The following is a 21,667-nucleotide window of genomic DNA, read 5'->3' on the forward strand; positions in this document are numbered from 1 at the left end:
CCTGACTCCAGCAGCCCAGCTTGAGATGCCCCCCGGGCCTCCTCGATCCTGACCGATCTGCTGCCTGGGGAGCGCTCACATTTTCCACCTCCTTCTGCCTCTCTGATGCGATCGCCCCTGCACTGCATCCTGGCCCATGCAAAGGCCATGTTGGTCTTTTCCTCAACCTGCAGCCCGGTCTGCTCCATCCCTGGGCTCCGGCCCACCCACCAGCTGCCTTCCCTGGGAGCAACATCCCTGACTGCAGGACGTGGGGAGCCCCCAACTGTCTCCCCACCTAGCACAAAGCTGGGCAGGAAACCAGAGACATCTGCTCACTTCAACCCTAAAACTGCACCCAATCCTGCCCAGCCCAGCTGGCCCTGAGTGGAGAGGACCCAGCCACCTCCTCTGGCAGGCCTGGGAAAGTCGGCACCACCGGAAGGCTGTGGGCCCATCCTGGCCCAGCCCCAAGCAGGCAGCAGGTTTGAAACAAGATACAAGCCCTCGGCCTGGGAGCTGAAACACAGCCTGGGGTGATCTGGCCTGCCCTACCACCGGTCCCCACCATCAAGTGACTTCAGCACCTAGGGCAGGCAGCTAGCCCTGAATACCAACACCCACCGCACAGCGGCTGCCCCTCCCCAGGGACCAAGCCTGGCTGCTCCTGCCCTGGAACAGCCTTCCCGGTCATACTGTTCCCTGTGCAAGCTGTCCGAGTCCCACAGCAAGAGGAACAAGGTCACCAGTCCCTCCACAAAGAGCTGGGAGAGGAGAGACGGAGGAGGCAGGGGACAGGGGGCCGTAGTGGGAGGGAGGAGAGAGAAAAGGAGAGAGAAAGGGAGAAAGGTGGGGGAGGAGCAGAGACCTGGAGGAGGAAGGGTGAGAGGAGAGACCCAGGGACAGGGTGAGGAGGGGAGGGGGCAGGGGAGGAGGAAAAGAAGAGATGGGGGAGAGAGAGAAGGGGAGAGAGAGAGAGAGCTAGAGACAGAGTTAAAAGACTTAGATGGGGGAAAGAGAGAGAGACGGGAAAGCACACGCAGAGAAACAGACGAGACGTGGACACAGAGATGAGGACACAGAGAAATAGAGAGAAAGAGGGAGGAAGACATGGGAAGAGAAACAGACGTAGCCACCCGTGTGCGCGCGTACACACACACACACACAGAGAGAGAGAGAGAGACAGAGAGAGAAACCTAGAAAAATGCAGGAGATTCAGAGCCAGGGGCTTGGGCAGAGCAGACCCAGAGGGACAGAGACGGGGAATAGTGGAGAGTGGACGGCAGCAGTCAGGGGCGGAGCCTCGGCCTCCCTGGGCTTCCTTCTTGGACCCAGGCCGGATGACTGGAGCCCAGGACGGGCTGTTCCCGTGTCAGTGTCCCATCTCTGCAGAAAGAGAGGCCCCCTTGGCCACATGAACCCCCATCGCTGCAGGAAGGCCATATTGGCTACCAGGGGCCGGGCCCTGCCACCTGGCCTAGCCAGCCTCACATCCTCGCTCCCCCATGGTCTGCAGTCAGGCCCCAGCATTCCTGGGCTCTGGTTTTGCAATTCACTAGGATAACGCGGCCCTTCCATCAATGAATCATGGACTATAAACCACTGTGCCAGCGCCTGAGCTGTTCCCCGCGCCGCCCCACAGTCCATGATTCACCTCAGGGTGGTGGCGATGGGGCTCGGAGCCCAGGAGAGGATGCTCGGGCCTCAACCCAGCCTCCAGGCTCAAAAGCCACTCACGGCCCATCTCAGGGGCCAGGTTCCGGGAGGTGGGGGCTCGGCCCTCCCTTGCCAAAGCTCAGGCGTGTGGGGTCTCATGGGGGTGGGTGTGGAGGGGCTAGCATTCCAAAAGCCTATGCCCGGGCCTGCATCCCCATGTCAGAACACAGAGAAGCTTCCAGAAAGAGGATGGCACCCTCCATTAAACAAGAAGGCAATCCCACCACTCTAAACAGCCACGCACATCCCTCGCCTCCAGCCGGCCACAAGGCTAAGCACCAGTGCCATGGATGCCAAGGTGGGCCAGAGTGAAGGCGGCCGCACACAGCGCGGGTCTGAGTCCAGAGACGTCCCAAGGCCAGCACTTTTAATCAAGGACTTTTATATTCCACTTTATAACCATCCAAGTTTCAGAAACGCAACCATCGAAATGACACACAAACTGCTTTGGTACAGGGCACATGGTGTGGGGGTGACAGGGCGGAGAAGGGCCGGCACAGGTCCAGGCCTGGTCCAAGCGCTTCAGACAGGGCAAGTGTCCTTGAGATGACACGGTGGCACTGGCGTTTTGCTGCTGGGCTGTGGTTAAGCATTCGGGTGGCCACAGCATCTATGAAGCGTGGCTTTGCAAACATGCAGATGCACAGGCTGCCTCCTGGGCTGGACTGGCCAGACCTCCCTTCTGGAAGGGGCTGGCTGCCATCGGCTGTCAGGCCCGCTGACAATAACTCAGCTCAGAGCTGCCTCATCCAAGTTGGGCCCTGGCCAGGGAGGCCGTTGCCCACCCCAAACACCTGGGAAGGGCCGTTCCAGCTTGAGTGTACTCCCATGGGTGGTCTGGGCTGTGGGGTAGCCCACCTCGGGCTTAACAACCCCTTCAGCCACCCTGCTCCCTGCTCAGGGGCTGACCCCCAGCACCGAGGTTCTCAGCAGCGTCCTAGACCAACGCCTGGGAGCTCCTTGGAAATGCAGAGTCTTGGATCTCGGCCTTATTGTGGGGTGAGGGGTGCGGCCCAGTGACTGGGTTTCCCCAACCCTTCCGGTGATTCCGACATGCACTCACATCTGAGGACTCAGACTGGGACACGTCCCCTCACAAAGCAGACCTTGGCCTCGGACGGGGGGAACTCCAGGAGGGCACAGCCCCAGGATGCTGGCTACAGCCATCCCGGCGTGGTCAGTGGTGTCTGAGGAAGTCGGAAGCCTCACTGTCGGGGAAAGTGCATGGTCCAGTGTCCCTGGAGTCACTTCTCACCCCCAGCCCACAGGCTTCCCCTCCCTCGGGATCCCACCACAGCCTCCATTTCAATCCCACCTTGACAAATGGCGAAAGGAGGGGCACCCATGTCCTTGGTCCTGGGCCATGCACCCCCCAACTCGGGAAACCCACAGGAGGCACGTGGGCGCTGTTGACCCTGGGAGGGGCGGTCGTGCCCACTCCCCGACACCTCGGAAGTCCCACCCTGTGTCCACCTCTGCAGCGTGGAATCGGGGCAGTCTGGGGTGTTGAGATGGGCCGGGCGCGGCTGATCCCTTTACCCTGTTTTCGGAAGGATTAAGGTCGGATTCGCATCTGAAGGTAGAGTCTGACAACCCTGGCATACAGTAGGCACTGAATAAATGCCCCCGGATGAACATGCATATACTGTGCATCCGATGGGCACCTCTTGGGGGGTCTGTGGGGTGAGCAAGCTTGGGGACACGAGGCAGGAAGGCCCCTGCGAGCGGCATCTGTCCTGGTGACATGAGAGCGGCCACTCGTGGCTGTCTTCAGCAGAGATGTGGCCTGGAGCCACGGGCACCGCGCCAGGTCCACAAGCACCACAGCCTCTCTGCGGCCACCCACAGCAGCCTCCACAGCCACCCAGGAGAGAGGGGCTGTGCACTGGGAGTGGGGGTGCTGAGAGAGCGCAAGAGACGCAGAGCGGGAGACAGAGATGGAGAGGAGAGACAAGGCGGGAGAGAGGGAGATGAGGAAGAGCCCTCAGCAACTCCCCAGAGACATATATGGTAACGGTGGAGGCACTGAGAGAGAAAGAGACAGTGGCCAGCTGCTGTCCCCAGGAGCTGAGGGACAGGACACATGGCAGGGGAAGAGACACAGGTGGTGGCAGGGGGTACTGAGCCCCCTCCCACCCCAGGACTCCCACCCACCCCATATCAGAGGGTGTCTCCACAGCACAGATCCAGCCTGGCTCACCTGGGGTCCCTGCATCCAGCATCTGACTCCCCACTGACATGGAGCCTCATCATGAGCCCCTCTGCCGCCTGCCCTCGCAGGGCTCCTGCACAGACCACAGGAGAGGCCTGTCCTACCTGGCGGATCAGGGCTGGCTTCCAGAAGGCTGGCTTTATGGCCAGTGTGCTGCCGAGGGGACGGCTGGGCCTCCCTCCGACTCCCCGGGCTGCATGTGCCAGGCTAGAACCCTCAGTCTGCCACTCAGCAGGCTCCTTGGAAGCTTCCTCACCTCCCTGTGCCTCTGTCTCATCTGGCCAGTGGGGATAATTACACACCTCTCCCCAACACTAGTGAGGTTGAAATCATCACAGTGTGGCGATAGTGCTGCATGACTGTTGGCCGGCACCATCACTGTCGCCGTCATCATCACCATCATCGCCATCGCCACCACAGCGGCCAGCAGCACCCATCCCCATCACACAGCAGGGCCAGGTGCCCCTGGAATTTTGACAAGGCTCCCATGTCTCACTGGACTCCCAGGTCCCATCCCCCACCAGCCATCAAGGGGTCCAATGCATATTGGCTGAGATAACCTAAGTCTTCTTCTAAAACTAGAGGGCCCAGGAAGGCAGGGAGAACCCGACCTGCTGCCCTCCAGGGAAACACCACGGAGAAGGGAGCTTGAGCTCCCTCCCACTAGACGACATCGGGGAAGAGGCAGACAGCATCCCCTGGCAGTGGGCACCCTACCCCTGAGGGTGCGTGGGCTCACTGGCTGGGAAGACCCGGGTTCTCCATCTTCCCGTGGTGCCTGGGGAGGGGGCCCGTGTCACGGTAGGGGGAAGGGGCTGTGTCTGCTCACTCAGAAACCTATGAGGGAGAGAGAAGCATGGACAAGTGTCCTGGGGCAGCTGTGAGGGGAGTGGGGCTGGGCAGGGGCTCCTGTGCTCCATGGCCGGGGATTCCCAGCTGATCACAAGGCCTGAGCTGCCAGGATAGGTCAGAAAGAAGAACCGGCCCACAGAGGTACCCTGGGTGCCTGCATTGCCTCGAGCACAGGGCAGTGGCTCCCCAGCCCACAGTCACCGAGAGTCCCAGACGCCTGTCCCAGCCTGCAGGTGCCAGCCATGCTGAGGCAGCGGGGTAGTGGGTGGGGAGTGGTCTCAGTTCACCTCCCCACCCTCCTTAAGGAGCTACAGGTTCTGTGTGCTCACAGCCTTGGCGCACTCAGAGACCACCACTGCCTGCACCTCCCGTCCATCACCGCAGCCTTCCAAGCAGCTGTGCTGGGCCCACCCCAGGCCTGCCGTGCCCTCACCTGGGGCAGACTGATCAGCAGTGTCAGTAGCTCCACAAATCCAGCCACAGACAGAGACGCTCAGCTGGCGGCAGTCACTGCATCTCCACTTAACAAGACAGGCTGAGCCTGAGGCTGCCGCTGATTTTCCTTGCTGCCATGGGGCAGAGAGGACTCTCAGCCCCAGAGTGAGCACTTGAGAACCCTTGTTTACCCCGTGGTTGTGAACCAGGCCTGTGAGGGGTGGCAGGGCAGTGGATCTACCTGGCACAGAAGCTGTTCCAGGATATGAGTATAAATCTCCCTCCCTGGCAGGGCCCAGGCCACGCCACCACCTCCTTAGCAAACGCAGCTGATCCGAGGAAGGGGCGAGCCCTGGAGACACACAGGGACCTCCTGCCCGGCTTGCTTCCTGCCATCTTTCTGAGAGAGGCAGAGCAGACAAGCATCATTTCCCCATCCTGGGAGCCCCTGCCTGGAACGGCAGCTTCAGCAGGGGATAAAAACTCACCAGCAAAGCCCCACCAACTCCCACGCACCACAGATACCATGGCTAAACCAGGACATCTCCAGTGTAAAGAGGGGCATGTTTCCTCCCTGCTATGGAACATTCTAGGGCTTCCCCGGTTGCCCCAGCCTGGCCCCAGACATCTAATGCCCTCCTCCCCTGGTCTCACTGTAGTCTAACCCAGAGGTCTTCTACTTGGGGCTGGGGGTGATTTCAACAGCAAGTAAGAGTTGTGTGGCATATACAGTGTTGAGTTGTTTTTTCCCTTTTTAAAAAATGTGACCTAAGATTTAAAATCAGGCAGTTTCACATAAAACTAGATTTCCAGCTCATCATCAAAGATCAGAACACCTGGCAATTCAGGGCCACTGGCCAAGCGTCGACTGGAGCTGAGACGGGGCCCAAGCTCTGTAGTGAGCCACAGGCCTCACCACTCCCTACTCCCTCCCCAGACACGGAAGTCAAATGTGAGCTGTTATTTATCGAGTTTGCACTTCTATTTTTCACAGGGTAAAAAAAAAAATCTCTATTTACCCATCAAAAGTGAGCAAAAGAAAGAGGGTCACATAATCTCCCTTTCTTTGTTCCTTTAAGGCCCTGGGAGGTACCGGGACCCCCACGAATCCAAAGACTCAGGCCCCCTGCTGTTCCTGAAGACACGCGCTGTCTCTCATGCTCCCTGCCTTTGCACTTGAGGGCCCCATCCCTGTCCGCCTGTGGGGCTGCTCCTCAACCTCATCTTTGGGGCCCTTTATTCTACGGAGTCTTCAAGGATGTGCCACCAATGCCACCTCCCAGGGAGTCCCCGCGGCACAGATAGACCCGCGGCACAGGGAGTCCCCGCGGCACGGGGAGACCCGCGGCACGGGGAGACCTGCCGCACGGGGAGACCCCGCGGCACAGGGAGACCCCGCGGCACTGTCTTGAAGCCACCTGTTTACAATGGCTCTGAACAACCAGCATGAAGCTCCCCATGTCCTACACACAATAAATGCTCAATCAACGGATGAGTCAGCAAGCTGGACATTCGCTCCGCCCAGAGCAAGCCGGACACTCACTCCTGAGAGCAAGCCGGACAGTCACTCCACGGAGAGCAGGCCGGACACTCACTCCACGGAGAGCAGGCCAGACACTCACTCCACGGAGAGCAGGCCGGACACTCACTCCACGCAGAGCAGGCCGGACACTCACTCCACGCAGAGCAGGCCGGACACTCACTCCACGCAGAGCAGGCCGGACACTCACTCCACGCAGAGCAGGCCGGACACTCACTCCACGCAGAGCAGGCCGGACACTCACTCCACTGGACACTCACTCTACCACAGTACAGGCCAGGCCTCTACAACAGGATATGCCGGGCACCGACACCCCCCACCCTTCTTAAATTACCATGGTCTCCTCACCTCCCTCTGTGCAAATGTGGCTCTCACACAGGTGGAGGGGATGGGCCTCTGCTCTTCAGAGCCCCCAGCCCAGCTACCAGGAAGGGCTCCCACCACAAGCCCAGCCTCAATGCCCCCACACAGGTCGTGGGAGGGGAACTGGGAAGGCCAGCAAGAGAATGAGCATACAGTAGGTGCCCAACAGACACCTGATGATGTTTTCCAAATACCTCCTGAGGCCGTTAGCCACCCTTCCTTTGTCACAATCCCCACCGCTCCCTGCTGCCTCTCATACCTCAGCATCTATATACTCCCTGCCTGGCACTTACCTTTTTGCCTCTCAGTCTAGAAAATTCCTGAATGCACTTCAATTTCAAAAACACTGTAGCGGCTGGGCACAGTGGCTCATGCCTGTAATCCCAGCACTTTGGGAGGCCAAGGCAGGTGGATCATCTAGGTCAGGAGTTCGAGACCAGCCTGGGCAACATAGTGAAACCCTGTCTCTATTATAAATACAAAAAATTAGCAGGATGCAGTGGCACGCACCTGTAATGCTGCCTACTTGGGAGGCTGAGGCATGAGAATCACTCTAACCCAGGAGGCAGAGGTTGCAGTGAGCTGGGATCGCGCCACTGCACTCTGGCCTGGGCGACGGTGTGAAACTCCATCTCAAAAAAAAAAAAAAAAAACAAATCCCAAAAAACCAAAAATAAAACATAGCTACGTCTTTGGAATACATGCTCTGTGCCACTCGGCCTTGGTTTTACACATCTGTTAGAAGGGCAAGCAGACTGGTCAACTCTGGCTACAGAAAACTAGACAAGAAAACCCTCTCCACAAACGCAGCCACCCTTCCATGATCCCTGCGGATAAGGACCGAGTTCAGCCCCAGGCATCGTGGCTGGACGTTCGGAATGCGGCGAGGGGTGGCTCATGCTCCTGACAACAGCCTCGTTTCCCTCATGGGAGTTTTGTTAGGCTATAGGAAAGTGGCTGTTTCACGGCAGACACTGGGACCCCGCCCCCAACCCGTGATGGCTGGTCTCAACACCTTATGAGTCTCGACCTCTGGCAGCCTGGGAAAGGGAAGGCGGGCAGCTCTGGGGAGGGCTAGAGGGTGCCACTATAGGGAGTACCAGCCACCTTCTCCCACCTGCAGCCTCTCCAGGCACAGTCCAACCAGCCTTGTGGGTGCAAAACAATGGCTTTACCATTCTCTGGGGACACTTTGTGTCTACCGGCCAACTGGAGCTGCTCCGGGCCTGGGCTTGACACAAAGTGGGCTTTAGGCCTCAGGTCCACACAAAGGTTTGTCCAAAGAAGATGGGGACTTGTAGGCCACATGTCTGGCTTGGCATTAGGGGTGTCAGAAAGCAGTCAGTGACCCTCAGAGGGACCTAGAAAAGCTGGTCCCTCCAGTCCCTTTGAGGCACGCCACTCCTGCCTACGAAAACTTCACTGGGATACCAGGCATGGTAGTGCTTCCAGAATCCACCCCCAGTTTGCAAGGATGCTCCACGCGGCTTGTGCTATTCTTGGCCTTTGTCACTCTCACCCGGCCCCCCACCACCAGCCACTGAGGCCCCCAGGAAGGAAATGCCTCGACTGACTCCAATCCAGCAGCCGCCAGAGTGCCCAGTGCCTCCACCCGCCTCCTCTGTGTGGTGCTCCCAGCATCTGCTCTGAGACGATGCTTCAAGAGCCCGGATGCAAAACAAATTCTCCCAAACACCGAGCGCCCAGGATCCCCCTTTCAAAGGTGTGCCACTGAGCCTCTCATCTCTACCATTATTTACTGGATATTTTTTCAAACCAACTCCTTTTCCTCTAACTCGGAGGAAAAAGCAAACTTTTTCTATGAAGGGCCAGCTAGTAAACATTTGAGACCCTGTATGCCATACACTTTCGGTCACAACCATGCAACTCCACCAGAGCAGCAAGGACGCTGCCATGGTAATATGTAAACAAACAGGTATGGCTGTGTTCCAATAAAACTTTATTCACAAGAACAGATGGTGGGCCGGATTAGCCCCAGAGTCCCAGTCTGCCAGCCCCTGCTGTAGTGTAAATAATCTTTTAGTCTCATCCCAAGCAACGGCGTCTGAAAAAACGGCGAGCTGAAGTACTGGCTATTTTTTCTTTCAAGTATGCATTAAGATAAACACACACAACCATTAACATTTTAAACGTGAAGTTTGTGAACTACCCCAAGTCATCCTGGGAAGCTCTTACTTTTGGAATGTAGCCTTTTTACGCACAGAGATCACAGGTCACCCAGTCAGGAGTCTGGGATTTTACCGGCTGAGGAGGCCTGTGGCTGTTTCTCCCCAGCTATTTTCCTGGCCACTACGGGAGGCTCGAGATAGCCCGGCAGGGTGAGCACCCCAGAGGGGGTCTCCGCACATCTGCTGCTACCACAGAGGGGAGCCTGCACTCACACTGCCAGTGGCCAAGCAACAACAACTCATGGAGACAGTTACCGCCAGCCATGCGGGGTGCTGGCCACCAAGCAAGTGGCCGCTGAGCATGCAGGGAGCCTGCAAGGACAGTCACCCCCACCTTGCCTCTTACCTGGCTCTTGCCGCGGCGCCGATAGCTCCGTCTCACCAGGCTCTTATAGTTCTCATTCTTCTTAGTCAGGTAGTAATAGAGGACGCACTCAGCCACCGTCTGTGGGACAGAGAAAGAGGACACTGAGCAGGGTACAGCACAGGCAATCAGGGCAGGAGCCAGGAGCTCACATCCTGGGCTCATATCCTGCCTCTTCCACGTGCCGGCTGGGTGACCTCAGGCAGATGACCTAACCTCTGTGTCTCAGTTTTCTCATCTGTAAAATGGGAATGCTAATTGTACCTACTTCACAGGATTATCACAAAGATCAGATCAGTTAATACATAGGTAAAGTACTTGGGACGAGGCCTGGCCCAGAGCAAACATGATGGAAGTCTTTCCTGTTATCACAGTCACCGCTGTTGCTATGGTTAATGACAGCACTGACGTCGCCATATGTCACCCCCAGCCCTTATGGGAAACAAGGACTCCAGCCCACAGCCGGGCAAACTCAAAGCCTTCCCCAAACATAGGTCCGAGTTCTCTTTTCCCTGACTTCAGCCTTCTCTTCCCTGATATTTGAGGTCCTGAATAGCCTCTTCCAAGCCTTGCGCATCGGGACCGCCCCACGCCCCACGCGCCTCTTCCTGGGTTTCCTTCTTTTCTCTGCCTTGGTCTTTTCCATGTAGATTGGGTCTGAAAGCCGGAGCAATCAGCCCTCTATGAACCCCGGCCAAATGGGACCAGTAAAAGGGGCAGCCTCAGAAAGTGACGCCATGATGCCCCCACTTGCGGGCATGGAGCCCAGCTTGCCAATGCCCACAGCCGTTCCCCTTACAATGTAAAATGTTTCTGCAATGCTCTGGCCAGTGCCAAGCCAGGACCCCACCTCCAAGGGGCATTCTGTGAGGCCTCTGAGCTGGGCCTCAAATCTCACTGCCCTCAACAGAAAGCCCCCAACTGGCAGCCTCCTGCCAAGTACGACCACCAGGGGGGCTCCCAGGCGGCCCCAGGCTAAACCCAGCTCACAAACATGGCAATCGAGAAAGACATTTTATAATCAGATGCCAATATTTGCAATTCAGGGGATGTGGGTGCCCGACTTCTCCTTTAACAATTCAGGAGAGCTCCTTCCTGCACTCAGCAATGGCAGCCCGGCTCCGGAGAGCAGCTGCCCCCGCAGACGGGCACAGACTGGCTGGTCCACCTGGCTCCCAGCCAGACGTCAGCCTCACTCACTGTCAAGACCTGACTGTCCCCGCCGGCTTCTCTGTTGGCAGCTCCTGCTCCAGACCCCTCTGGAAGCTCTACTGAAGCCTCGTCCTGGGCTGCCTCTCAGCCAAAAAACATCATGAAGTTTATTCCCCAGTACAAAGATTTCTAATCCCCTCATCCTGAAGGAGGACTGCTCAATGGCCAATTTCTGAAATGCTTCCATCCTGGGGAGCCCTAACCTAGAGTCCGCCGTGCCGTCCACTCCCTGAGGGAGACGTCGTCACTCAGAAGATGGGCTATTTATAGGGCTTGTTTCTCCACACTGGTTTTTCAGGCATGGAGAGATTTTTCCCCACACTGCTCGGTCTCTCTCCTTCTACGGTTATCAGCTCATGAGGGGCAGGCGCTGGGAACAGCTGTCCTTTAAAATAAGTGCCTCATCCTCCTGGCCTCCCTCCTACAACCAGGAAGCCCGAGCAGGGTGTCCACCAAGCTGGGGTGGGCAGGTCCCCATCTCTGAGAAACGTGATTCAGGGGAATGCTGCTTAAGACACACGGACAGCAGCCTTTCTCCTCTGACCCCAAGATGCTGGGGGAAGGCCCAGGGGCCACGTCCAACATGCAGCCTCATCCAGCCACCTTCTCCCACCTGCAGCCTCTCCAGGCACAGTCCAACCAGCCTTGTGGGTGCAAAACAATGGCTTTACCATTCTCTGGGGACACTTTGTGTCTACCGGCCAACTGGAGCTGCTCCGGGCCTGGGCTTGACACAAAGTGGGCTTTAGGCCTCAGTTCCACACAAAGGTTTGCCCAAAGAAGATGGGGACTTGCAGGCCACACGTCTGGCTTGGCATTAGAGGTATCAGAAAGCAGTCAGTGACCCTCAGAGGGACCTAGAAAAGCTGGTCCCTCCAGTCCCTTTGAGGCACGCCACTCCTGCCTACGAAAACTTCACTGGGATGCCAGGCATGGTAGTGCTTCCAGAATCCACCCCCAGTTTGCAAGGACGCTCCACGTGGCCTTTGAGGAGCTGGCAGGAGACCCGTTGGGCACACGGGGCTCCAGGAAGCCTGGCCGTGCAGCTCTCCCTGGGGTTCTCGGGATTCCCAGGTGCTCAGCAACCTGAGGCTCCTCCTCCATGGGCCCAGGAGGCCAGGGCGGGGCCTGCACTGATCTATCTCCCAGATGGAAGGAAGGGAGGGAGGGAGGAGGGGAGCATGGCAGCTGGAGCAAGGGGCCAGGCAGGCCAGGGCCTTGTGGGCAGGGAGGGAGGGCCTCCCCCCTGAGTCCACGCAGTTGCCCACGGAGGTGGAGACCGAAGGGGTATGGGGCGGGCAGCGACTCACCTTCCTCTCCAGGAATGATGCGATCAGGCCAAAGTTCTTGGGATGCTGCATGAACCTGCAGGACGAGAAGGGTGGGCGTGAGACCTGGCCGAGGGGGGCTTTCCTGCGGGGCGGCCGATCGGCTCCCAGGCGCCTGCCATCCCCACTGGCCCGGCCTGGCGGGCACCGCCCCACTTGGAGCAATTAAGCCCAGGGGGGTGTGGGAAGGGCTGCTGCGGCAGACGGGAGGGGTGGGGACCCAGGGGTAAGAGAGGGCGTTTCTTGGAGTGAGTCACTGGCTTTAGCGCCTTTGAAAATATATTTGTTTGTCCTGCTGGAGGCGGCTTCCAGGAAAAATGAGGACACGACATGCAGCTCTTTGGTGGGGTTCCCCCCCCTTTAAAATCCGCTTTTGTTTCTCTCTCCAGCTGGATCTGGGAAGCAGGGCCTCACCCGGCCCACACAGGGTCTGCTTGGGAACATGGCAGGGCCCCACCAGCGGGGTCATAGCTCACCAGGCTGCTGGGCCTCCCCAGGAGAGCTGGGAGCAGAGGCTCTGAGTGCCCGTGGGGCAGCAGGAGGGGGCTGGCCAGCCAAGGAGGCGGCAAGCATGGACTTAAGTCGGAGGGCGGTGGCGGGGCGCTGGCACTGTCCCAACTGGCTTCCTGCGTAGCCAGGAGAATTACTGGGAAACCACTGGGCCCAGGCTGAAATGTGAGGGCCAAAGGAGCGGGAGCATGGTGGGGGCAGGGATGTGGGTCAATGCCTGCTCCACCCCAGGGGTGCTGGGTGGAGTCCCTGGCCCCAGGCCCAGGCGTCCCGGCGACGTGCCACAGCCCCACGGCCTTCGCAGGGAGAGCAGCGGCTGGCTGCTAGCGAGGCTGGACTGTGGGCTCCCACGGAGGGAGGCTGAGTGAGCACCAGTGCCCGACCTGCCTGGCCCTCCAGATGGCTGGGCAAGAGGCCAGCAGGCCCCGCGCCTGCTTCCCAGCCAGACACCCGAGGATCCTGAACAGTCTCTGCTCTCTTCCCAGTGGAAGCGGCGCAGTGAGGAATGGCAGGCTTCCCTGGCCTGGGATCCTGCCTCGGGCGGCTGGCAAGGCCGGAGCCATCCTAAAGCCCTTCTCTTCCAGGTAGGGAGAGTCCTTTCCTCTCCGCTCTCTCTCCTTGTCCCAGTGACATTTCCTTCCCTGCAAACCCCTCCCACGGGGTTTCCCCAGGCACAGTGGGGGCTCTCAAGAGACCAGGAATCAAACTTGGGAATCTCCTAGGTCCCCTGTTCCCCTCCCCCAATACTTCACTTGCACCCCTGGAAGACGTTTATTAAAAGTTTCCTATGCCCTGCACACCTCACAAGGGAGGCCCTGTCGCTATACCCATTTTACAGACGAGGAAATTGAGGTTCAGAGGGGGAATGGTCACATGGCCAGCACGTGGTGGAGCCCCATGCCGTCAGTAGGTGATTTTCAAAGCCCCGAGTGCTATCAATTCCTCTGCACATGAGACCTCAAACCAAGCCCACAGTCCTTGAGGCATGCAAGTGGCCAAGTTGCGGCTCACACAGGATGGAAGTTACGCCAGCCCCACAGGCCAGCAGACAGCAGCCCAGCCTGGGTCCCCCGCCCTTCGGTTACTGAATTAACAGAGGGTGACACTATCAGACCTGCAGAGCCACGTGAGATCTTCCGAAAGGCTGAAGCCGCAGAAAGTCCCCCAGAACACCTTTTTTTTTTGTATTTCAGAAAAAATACATACACTAAAACATCATGCCTACCAGGGGGAACGTGAATCTCAAACGCAACAGTAATTCAGTAATTCTTAACACCCGTGACCGTCCCACCATCACCTCCCTCGTTCAAAACTGTAAGAAGCATTCGACAGAGACTTTGATTTGACGTAGAAAGATCGTGCCTGCTATGGTGAGGCTGCAGGCACGAGCCATTAAGTAACCGAGTATTCCTGCTCAGGAACCAAGCGCTGTTTCCTGTGGAGGACCACTCACTCGGTGCTGTGGGCACTCCAAGGCTCATTACCCCACCCCTCTATTCTTATGGACGTTTCAACATTTCCATAATAAAAGCTACTCTTAAAAAATGTTTTCCATAAAAATATTTCCATAAAAGCTACTCTTAAAAAATGTTTTCCATAAAAATATTTCCATAAAAGCTACTCTTAAAAAATGTTTTCCACCAAAGACCCTCCTGGATAGCCACTGTGTCCTTTCTGAGTTCGGTATCTGCACTTGCGGGTCCACTCACCCCTGCCAGGGACCCAGAGTCACCCCATCCCTTAGGTCCTGCCTGGCACCTCTTTGGGGCCACAACCCTGGACCAAAGCCCAGGGCACTGGGGAAGGAGTGTCATTGCTTTGGAGGAAGCTCTTGTCCAGAGGCAGGGTCTTCCCCAAGGCAGCTCAGTAGCCTGCCGGGTGAACGTCGGGCAGTGACAAAGTCTCTTCCCTGCGTCCCCTCCTGGCCAAGCACTGAGGCCTCCGTCCACACCTTAGTTTCCCACTCTCCTGCCTCCCAGAGCTCTGAGGTCCTGAGGAGGTGCTGTATGTCCTGGGCAGGGAACCCAGCCCTCTACGTGCAAGTGATTAGAGCAAGCTTGTCCAACCCACAGGCCACATGCAGCCCAGGACGGCTTTCAATGTGGCCCAATACAAATTCGTAAACTTTCTTTAAACCTTATGAGATTTTTGGCCAGGCGCGGTGGCTCACGCCTGTAATCCCAGCACTTTGGGAGGCCGAGGCAGGCAGATCACGAGGTCAGGAGATCGAGACCATCCTGGCTAACATGGTGAAACCCCATCTCTACTAAAAACACAAAAATTAGCTGGGCATGGTGGCGGCCGCCTGTAGTCCCAGCTACTCAGGAGGCTGAGGCAGGAGAATGGCGTGAACCCGGGAGGCAGAGCTTGCAGTGAGCAGAGATTGTGCCATTGTACTCCAACCTGGGCGACAGAACGAAACTCTGTCTTGAAAAGAAGAAAGAAAAAAAGAAAAAAAAAGCTTATGAGTTTTTTTTGTGATTTTTTTTTTAGCTCATCATGTATCACTAATGTTAGTGTATTTTCTGTGTGGCCCAAGACATTTCTTCTTCCAGTGTGGCCTGGGGAATCCAAAAGATTAGACTCCCCGGAATTATAGCACACTGTCCCTAAGGCGTGGGGTGGCTCAGCAGGGCCCACCATCTCCTCTGGGGACCCCGGGCCAGGGATGGAGGTCTCCTTCTGCCTGGATGTCACATCGCAGATCCTCACTGTGGGGTTTCGCCCCCTCAGGCACAGCTTTTGAGAGAACTCGACTCCCGTCTCTGCTCTGCACAGCTCCCCTCCCTGGCCCCATTCACAAACCATTCCCTACACAGCCTCTCCATTCCAGCTGAAGGAGTCTGAACCCTGCCTCCATTGTGTGCATGCTGTGTGGCCTTTGTGCACTGTCTGAACCTCTCTGAGCCTCCGTGTCATCAGCTGTGTACTGGGGTGGGCCTGGCTGAGCTGTCATAAGGGACAGGAGGGGGAAAATGCATGAAGCTGAGAAGACACAGGCACAGTGATGGGATCACGAACCCACTCAGCCAGCAGCTACCGTCAAAGACAAAACAAAATAGAAACCACCAAAAGCCACTGGGCAGCTGCCGCCCTGCCCAAGGCTGCGGCCCAGCCTCTAAGTCCCTCCTGCCTTGTTCTTCCGACTTGCAGTGCCCCGTCTTACATCCAGCCGCCCTTACACTTTGTACCATGTTGAAGTGTGTCCTCTTAAAATTCATGGCCACCCAGAACCTCAGAATGCGGCCTTATTTGGAAACAGGGTCTTTCCAGATGTAATTAGTTAAAGTGAGGTTGTATTGGGTTAGGTTAGACCCTAAATTCAGTGTGACGGGTGTCCTTATAAGAAAAGGAGAAGCACAGAGACAAAGGTCATGTGGGGTCAAAGGCAGAGCATGGAAGGATGCATCTAGAAGCCCCGGAAGGCCAAGGACGCTGGCAGCACCAGCTGGGAAGAGGTCGGGGACAGGCTCTCCCTTACGGCCCCCAGAAAGAACCAACCCCACCGACACCAGGATTTGGACTTCCGGCCTCCACAACCAGGAGAGAGTAAATCCCTGCAGTTTTAAGCACCCCCCGGCATGCTCATTTGTGGTGGCTGCCGGGAGACAGCGCAGGCCTCAACAGGATGGGGGTGGGGGGCCGGGAGGCCAGGCCAGGTGATGGAGGACTCACTTCTCCCGGAAGGTCTCCTTCTCCTGCTCACTCCACATGTTCATGACCTGGCGGTCTTTGTACACCTTCATGGGGTCGGCCATAAGCCCGTTCATGTTGATGAACTTGATACGCTGCTGGTCGGCGTCGTACAGCATGGGCGGGATCACGGCCAGCTGGCGCATCTGCTTCTCCAGGTTCTGCAGGGAAACGGAGGGCAGGGTCAGAGGCCCGGGGGCGAGGTGCTCTGGCCGGCGCAGGGGACCCAGGGAAGACACAGAGGGGACGGATGTTCTGCGCCAGAGCAGGGAAAACGCGAAACCGACGAGAAGGAGAATGATGAGTTTAAAAATAATAATAGCTCATGCTGGGGGAAGGGAGAATGTAAAGGCCTCCCCGACAGGTTTATGGTGGGCAGGACTGTAGATTCAATGCAGAGAGCAGCAGCCGCCTTCTCTGCAGTGGGAGGGGAGCCAAGAATCTTCCCTTTGGAAATGCAAGCGCCATAAAGCACTGCAGGAAGGATGCTCAGCCCAACTGGGCCCAGGGAGCCCGGGAGACAGGCCGGCCTTCCAGGTTCCGCAGGCAAGAGTGGGCCCTGGGGTCCAGCTGGCCCCACAGCATGCAGGCAGCCCAGGGGCACAGAGAGGGTCAGCCGCCTCGCTGGTGGAGAGGTCTTTCCTGCCCCCGCACTACACGCCCCCTCCCGGCATCCCGCTCCTTCAGAAGGCCCACCTGGGATCTGGCCTGCCCAGCCCTGCATGCGGCAGGAGTCAGGCGGCCGCTCCTAATGCACTGGGATGACTATTAAGAGGCTCTGAGCCGCCACTCAGCTGGGCTCACTTCCCCAAATCTCACAGCCAGCCAATTACTGGCGATTAATTACCCATCTCCGGAGGCAGGCGAGGACTCCGCGTAGCCAAGGTCAGCCAGTTCAAACGATCCAGCTGCCCGGCCGCCCACATCCAACCTCTTCACTCAATGTGCAGGACTCCCAGCCAGGGGGTCAGGTCGGGTGCAGGGCACAGCTCTGACCCCCGGGGTGGGAGAGAATCCCCCCAAGAGGCTGGCATCTGTCTCCCAGACCCTTGGAGCTGTCCCCTACACCCCTGATACGGAACAGCGACCTTCCTCAGGTATCCCAGGGATGTAATAATGGCAGGACCCCCGGCACGGCCACAGGCAGGACCTCTGCTCCGCCCTCCCACAGCTGCCTTCCTGTCCTTCCCATGCTGGCCATGTGCTCTGACCACAGGAAGCTCCCAGAAGGATGGGAAGTGCCTGTCCTCCGGCCCAGCCCCCTCCCTTGCACACTCCCGGGGGAACCTCAGGTCACCCCAGGGTGGCTGGGGAAGTTTCTGTCCCAAATTCCACTTCCACCCTTCACCCCGGACACAGCATCCTTGATGTCCCTGAGGACTCTGATGACTGCATTCCCATGTGGCCTGTGTGTGTGTGTGTGTGTGTGTGTGTGTGTACATGCAACAATCAGCCCAGGTACCACACCCTTGGCCATCAGGTGAGGAATGCAGAGGAGAGGGCCACCGGCCTCCTCCTTCCAGTGCAGACTAAACCCACATCCAACCTCTCTGCGGGATGTCCATAAGTGCACAGCGTCGGTGAGACAGAGGCTGACACGGCCCAGCTCCGGCGCCCAGCCTTCGAGGGCCAGGCCCTGTGGCTGTGCAATGCGATGGCTTTCTGAGCTCTGTTTTCTGTCAACTGGATGTTGTTGTAAACAAAAACGTACCACGAGAAGTTTTAAAATGAAAAATTATGTTTTAATGGCCAGATTCATCTTTGGATTGCCTGCGTCAGAATCAAGTGGGTGGCTGGGTAAAAATGCGGATTCCTGGGCTCTGCCCCAGACCAGCTGAATCAGAGTCTCTGGTGAGAAACTGCTACTTAAACCAGCCGCCCCCTCCCCGGGGCCCCTTCCATCTGTCTAATCTGAGCATCAGCATCGCAGGGCAGCGCGTTCTGTTGTCCAACAGAGCACTCTGCAGCCAGGGAAGTGTTCGCTGTCTGCTCCGCCCAGGAGGGGAGCTGCCAACCACAAGTGGCTGTCGAGCTCTTGAGATGTGTCAGATGCAACCGAGGAACTGAATTGCTAATTTTATCCCATTTTAATTAATTTTGATTTCAATAGCCATGCGTGGCTCTGCTGTGCTGAGCTGAAGGGCTATAATCTCCCATCTGGACAAAAGCTCTCCCTGGACAAAAGTCCCCAGAAGGAAGAAACGTGCCGTGGCTGCCTCGTGTCTGCCGTGGTGTTAGGAGCAGGGGGTAGTGTCATCATGGGTACCTGACCCACAGGACCCGGGAGGGAACAGGCTGACACCAACTTCCTCCCCAGGAGAAAAGGCTGCCTCTCTGCTTCCTGGCCATCTGTGGGCCCCAGTGACGGCAGCCAGGGTCACCTAGGCTGACCCCAGGGTGTCCTGGCACCCCAAAGAGGCCTGAGGGGAAACCGGCCCTGCTCCAGCCAGGAGGGCTGAGGTGCCTGCGAGAAGGTCGTGGCTGCGTGGACAGCTGGCATGCTGGGAACTCTTCGGCCTGCGCCATGCTCCCCCCACCCCGCCAGGCTCTGGACCCCGGAAGGCTGACCCTGGAACCCACAGGCACTCCTGCCCCTTGGGCTTCTGGCTGGACTCAGCCAATGGGAAGTTCCAAAAGGAGGCAGGAGATGGGAAGAGTGAGAGGCAGGAGATGGGAAGAGTGAGAGGCAGGAGATGGGAAGAGTGAGAGGCAGGAGATGGGAAGAGTGAGAGGCAGGGTCCTTGTCCCCCAACCCCCTCCCTGTTGTGGCATCTGGATGGGGGAGCGCTGGGGCCCTCCCTGCAGGGGGTCCTGCCGCCCTCCCTCTCACACACGTTAACACCCCTCTCTCCGCTCGCCCCTGCAGGCCTGGGACGGGTACCTCAATACCCACCTTGATTCCACCCGTGCTTCGGTGGCAAAGCCCCTCGACGTAAACCACCCGGGAGGTGGTTTCTGGCTAGGGCCTCTGCACCCTCACGGGTGATGCCAGGGAAAAGGAGCTGAGGCCAGAGTCAGGGCCTGGACTCACCTCCTGCTCTGAGAGGCCATCGATGATCTCCGACACCTCGTGCTCGCTGCGGGCAGCCGACATGGACAGCCCACTGCCCCGCTGGCCCACCCTGCTGGGGACCAAGGGGACACACTCAGGACCGGCCTTTTGGTGGTCGGGGACACTAGCAGACCCCTGTGGCGCAGCCCTGAGCCCACGCCCTCCCCAGAGGAGAAGTGTGGGCAGCGGCCAGCAGAGGGGCCGGCCCCACACCCGGGGTCCTGGGGAGGCATGGAGCCCCCACCCCAACACAGCAAGGCCAAACCCTGTGACATGGGCAGCTTAGTCCCCTCCTTTCTCCTAAAACACCCTGAAAAGCCCAGCTACAAAGATCTGGGTTCAAAGCCCAGCTCTGCCTCTTTGGCCCTGGGCCGAAGTGTTTCTCTCTGTGCCTCAGTTTCCTCCCCTGTCATATAAGGATTCAAAAGTGGCACCCGGCTGCCTAGGGCTGTTGTGGGGAACTTAATGAGACATGGCTTGTGAGTTCAGTTAAGGGTGAAAGGTGTTGTTATTATTACCAATGAATCGCCTTATCTGTGCATCCAAAGAAAAATGGCCATAGAACCACAGCTGCCTGTCACCAGGCACCTCTCACATGGGGCCCACCCAGTCCTCACAGCCACTGGGGGAGGCTGACAGCCTGGTCTCTTAGCCACGTCTCTCCCCTTTGTCCCACACCAGGGATCTCAAACTCAGCTGCCTTCAGGGGTCGTGCAGGCCCCAGAAATGAGTGAAGCTGGCAGGTGCACGCTATGGCACACGGGAAGAAGTGCTTGTCCCCAAAACGTATTTAAGTTCCAAGTAAGTATTAGGCCAAAGAGGCTCCACGTGACACATGCCAGGGTGTGGTAGGGCCCCGGCCACCGGCCTGAGAAGCTGCTGTGCTGTTCTGTTCCTTCCTGGCCAGGCCACCTCTACTGAGGATGCCTGGAGCTGACCCCGGGCCCTGACATCGGGGGCCCTGACGTGGGGGGCGCTGGGCTCAGGCCCCGCTCACCTCTGCATGCGCTCCTGCAGCTCGCGCTGCTTGCGGATCTCGGGGAACTGCTTCTCGTAGTACTCGCGCACCTTGCTCTCCTTGGCCCGCCGCCGGGGGTTGTTCTCGATGCGCTCCACCTTCTTCTCCCAGGCCTCCATGAGCTGGTCATAGCGCTGGCAGAACTTCTGCTCCTGGGAGAGCGCAGGGGGCACTGCGGAAGATACTCCTGCACCTGGCACCCGCCGCCTCGCCCCTGCCCACTCACATGCAGGCAGACACACAGGTGCGCGCACACACACACAAAGTCACACAGGCACACACACATACAGTCAGATACAGCCACACAGATACGTACATACAGGCACACACATACAGTCAGATACACACAGGCACACAAGCACACAGGCACATACAAGTCACACAGGCACACACAAATGCAGTCACACAAACACACATAGAGTCAGATACACAGTCACAGACATGCACATACAGGCACACACACACAGTCAGACAGATATACACAGGCACACACACAGGCACACACAAGTCACACAGGCAGACACATGCAGTCACAGACACACACAGATACACAAAGTCACACAGACATGCACATACAGGCACACACACATACAGTCAGACAGATATACACAGGCACACATACATAAGGCACACACAAGTCACACAGGCAGACACACATGCAGTCACAGACACACACAGTCACATACACACATGCAGTCACCCAGACACACAGTACACATACAGTAGACACACAGTCACAGACAGTCACATGGCAGACACACAGTCAGACAGATACACAGGCAGACAGACAGACAGATACACAGTCACACAGGCAGACAGACAGTCATATAGGCAGATACACAGAGAGACACACACACACACACATACATACACAGGCACATAAGTCACACAGCCAGCCAGCCAGACACACAGATGGTCACACAGGCAGACAGACACACAGTCAGTCACACAGGCAGGCAGACACACACACACGGTCATCCAGGCAGACATATGACAGACACACACACAGTCACAGGCAGACAAACAGATGCACACACAGGGTCTCGCAGGCAGACATGATGGACACACATACACAGAGTCACACGTGTAGACACACAACAGACACATACACATCACACAGGCAGACAACAGAAAGACACGCACATAGTTGCATGGATATCCAGCAGACGGGGGCCCCTGAAGAAAACCCACAGACTTCCCCTGA

At 57.7% G+C, this 21,667-nt stretch overlaps 1 protein-coding gene across 37 annotated transcripts in view; it reads right to left on the reverse strand.

The window, feature by feature from the left end:
• NCOR2 (nuclear receptor corepressor 2) overlaps positions 1–21,667 on the reverse strand; it is a 245,481-nt gene that overhangs the window by 86,313 nt on the left and 137,501 nt on the right. For 32 of the 37 annotated variants that reach the window (XM_055358335.2, XM_055358347.2, XM_063694486.1 and 29 more), the window contains 5 exons: positions 20,443–20,615; positions 19,425–19,518; positions 16,376–16,554; positions 12,173–12,227; positions 9,633–9,731 (listed from right to left, as the gene is read on the reverse strand). In XM_055358335.2, the coding sequence (XP_055214310.1) occupies positions 9,633–9,731; positions 12,173–12,227; positions 16,376–16,554; positions 19,425–19,518; positions 20,443–20,615 (600 nt within the window). The remainder of the gene's footprint in view (positions 1–9,632; positions 9,732–12,172; positions 12,228–16,375; positions 16,555–19,424; positions 19,519–20,442; positions 20,616–21,667) is intronic. The other 5 variants (XM_055358371.2, XM_055358370.2, XM_063694476.1 and 2 more) reach the window with 1 other exon arrangement.

This window comes from Gorilla gorilla, chromosome 10 (genome assembly GCF_029281585.2).
Source record: "Gorilla gorilla gorilla isolate KB3781 chromosome 10, NHGRI_mGorGor1-v2.1_pri, whole genome shotgun sequence".
Classification (NCBI taxonomy): Eukaryota; Metazoa; Chordata; class Mammalia; order Primates; family Hominidae; genus Gorilla; species Gorilla gorilla.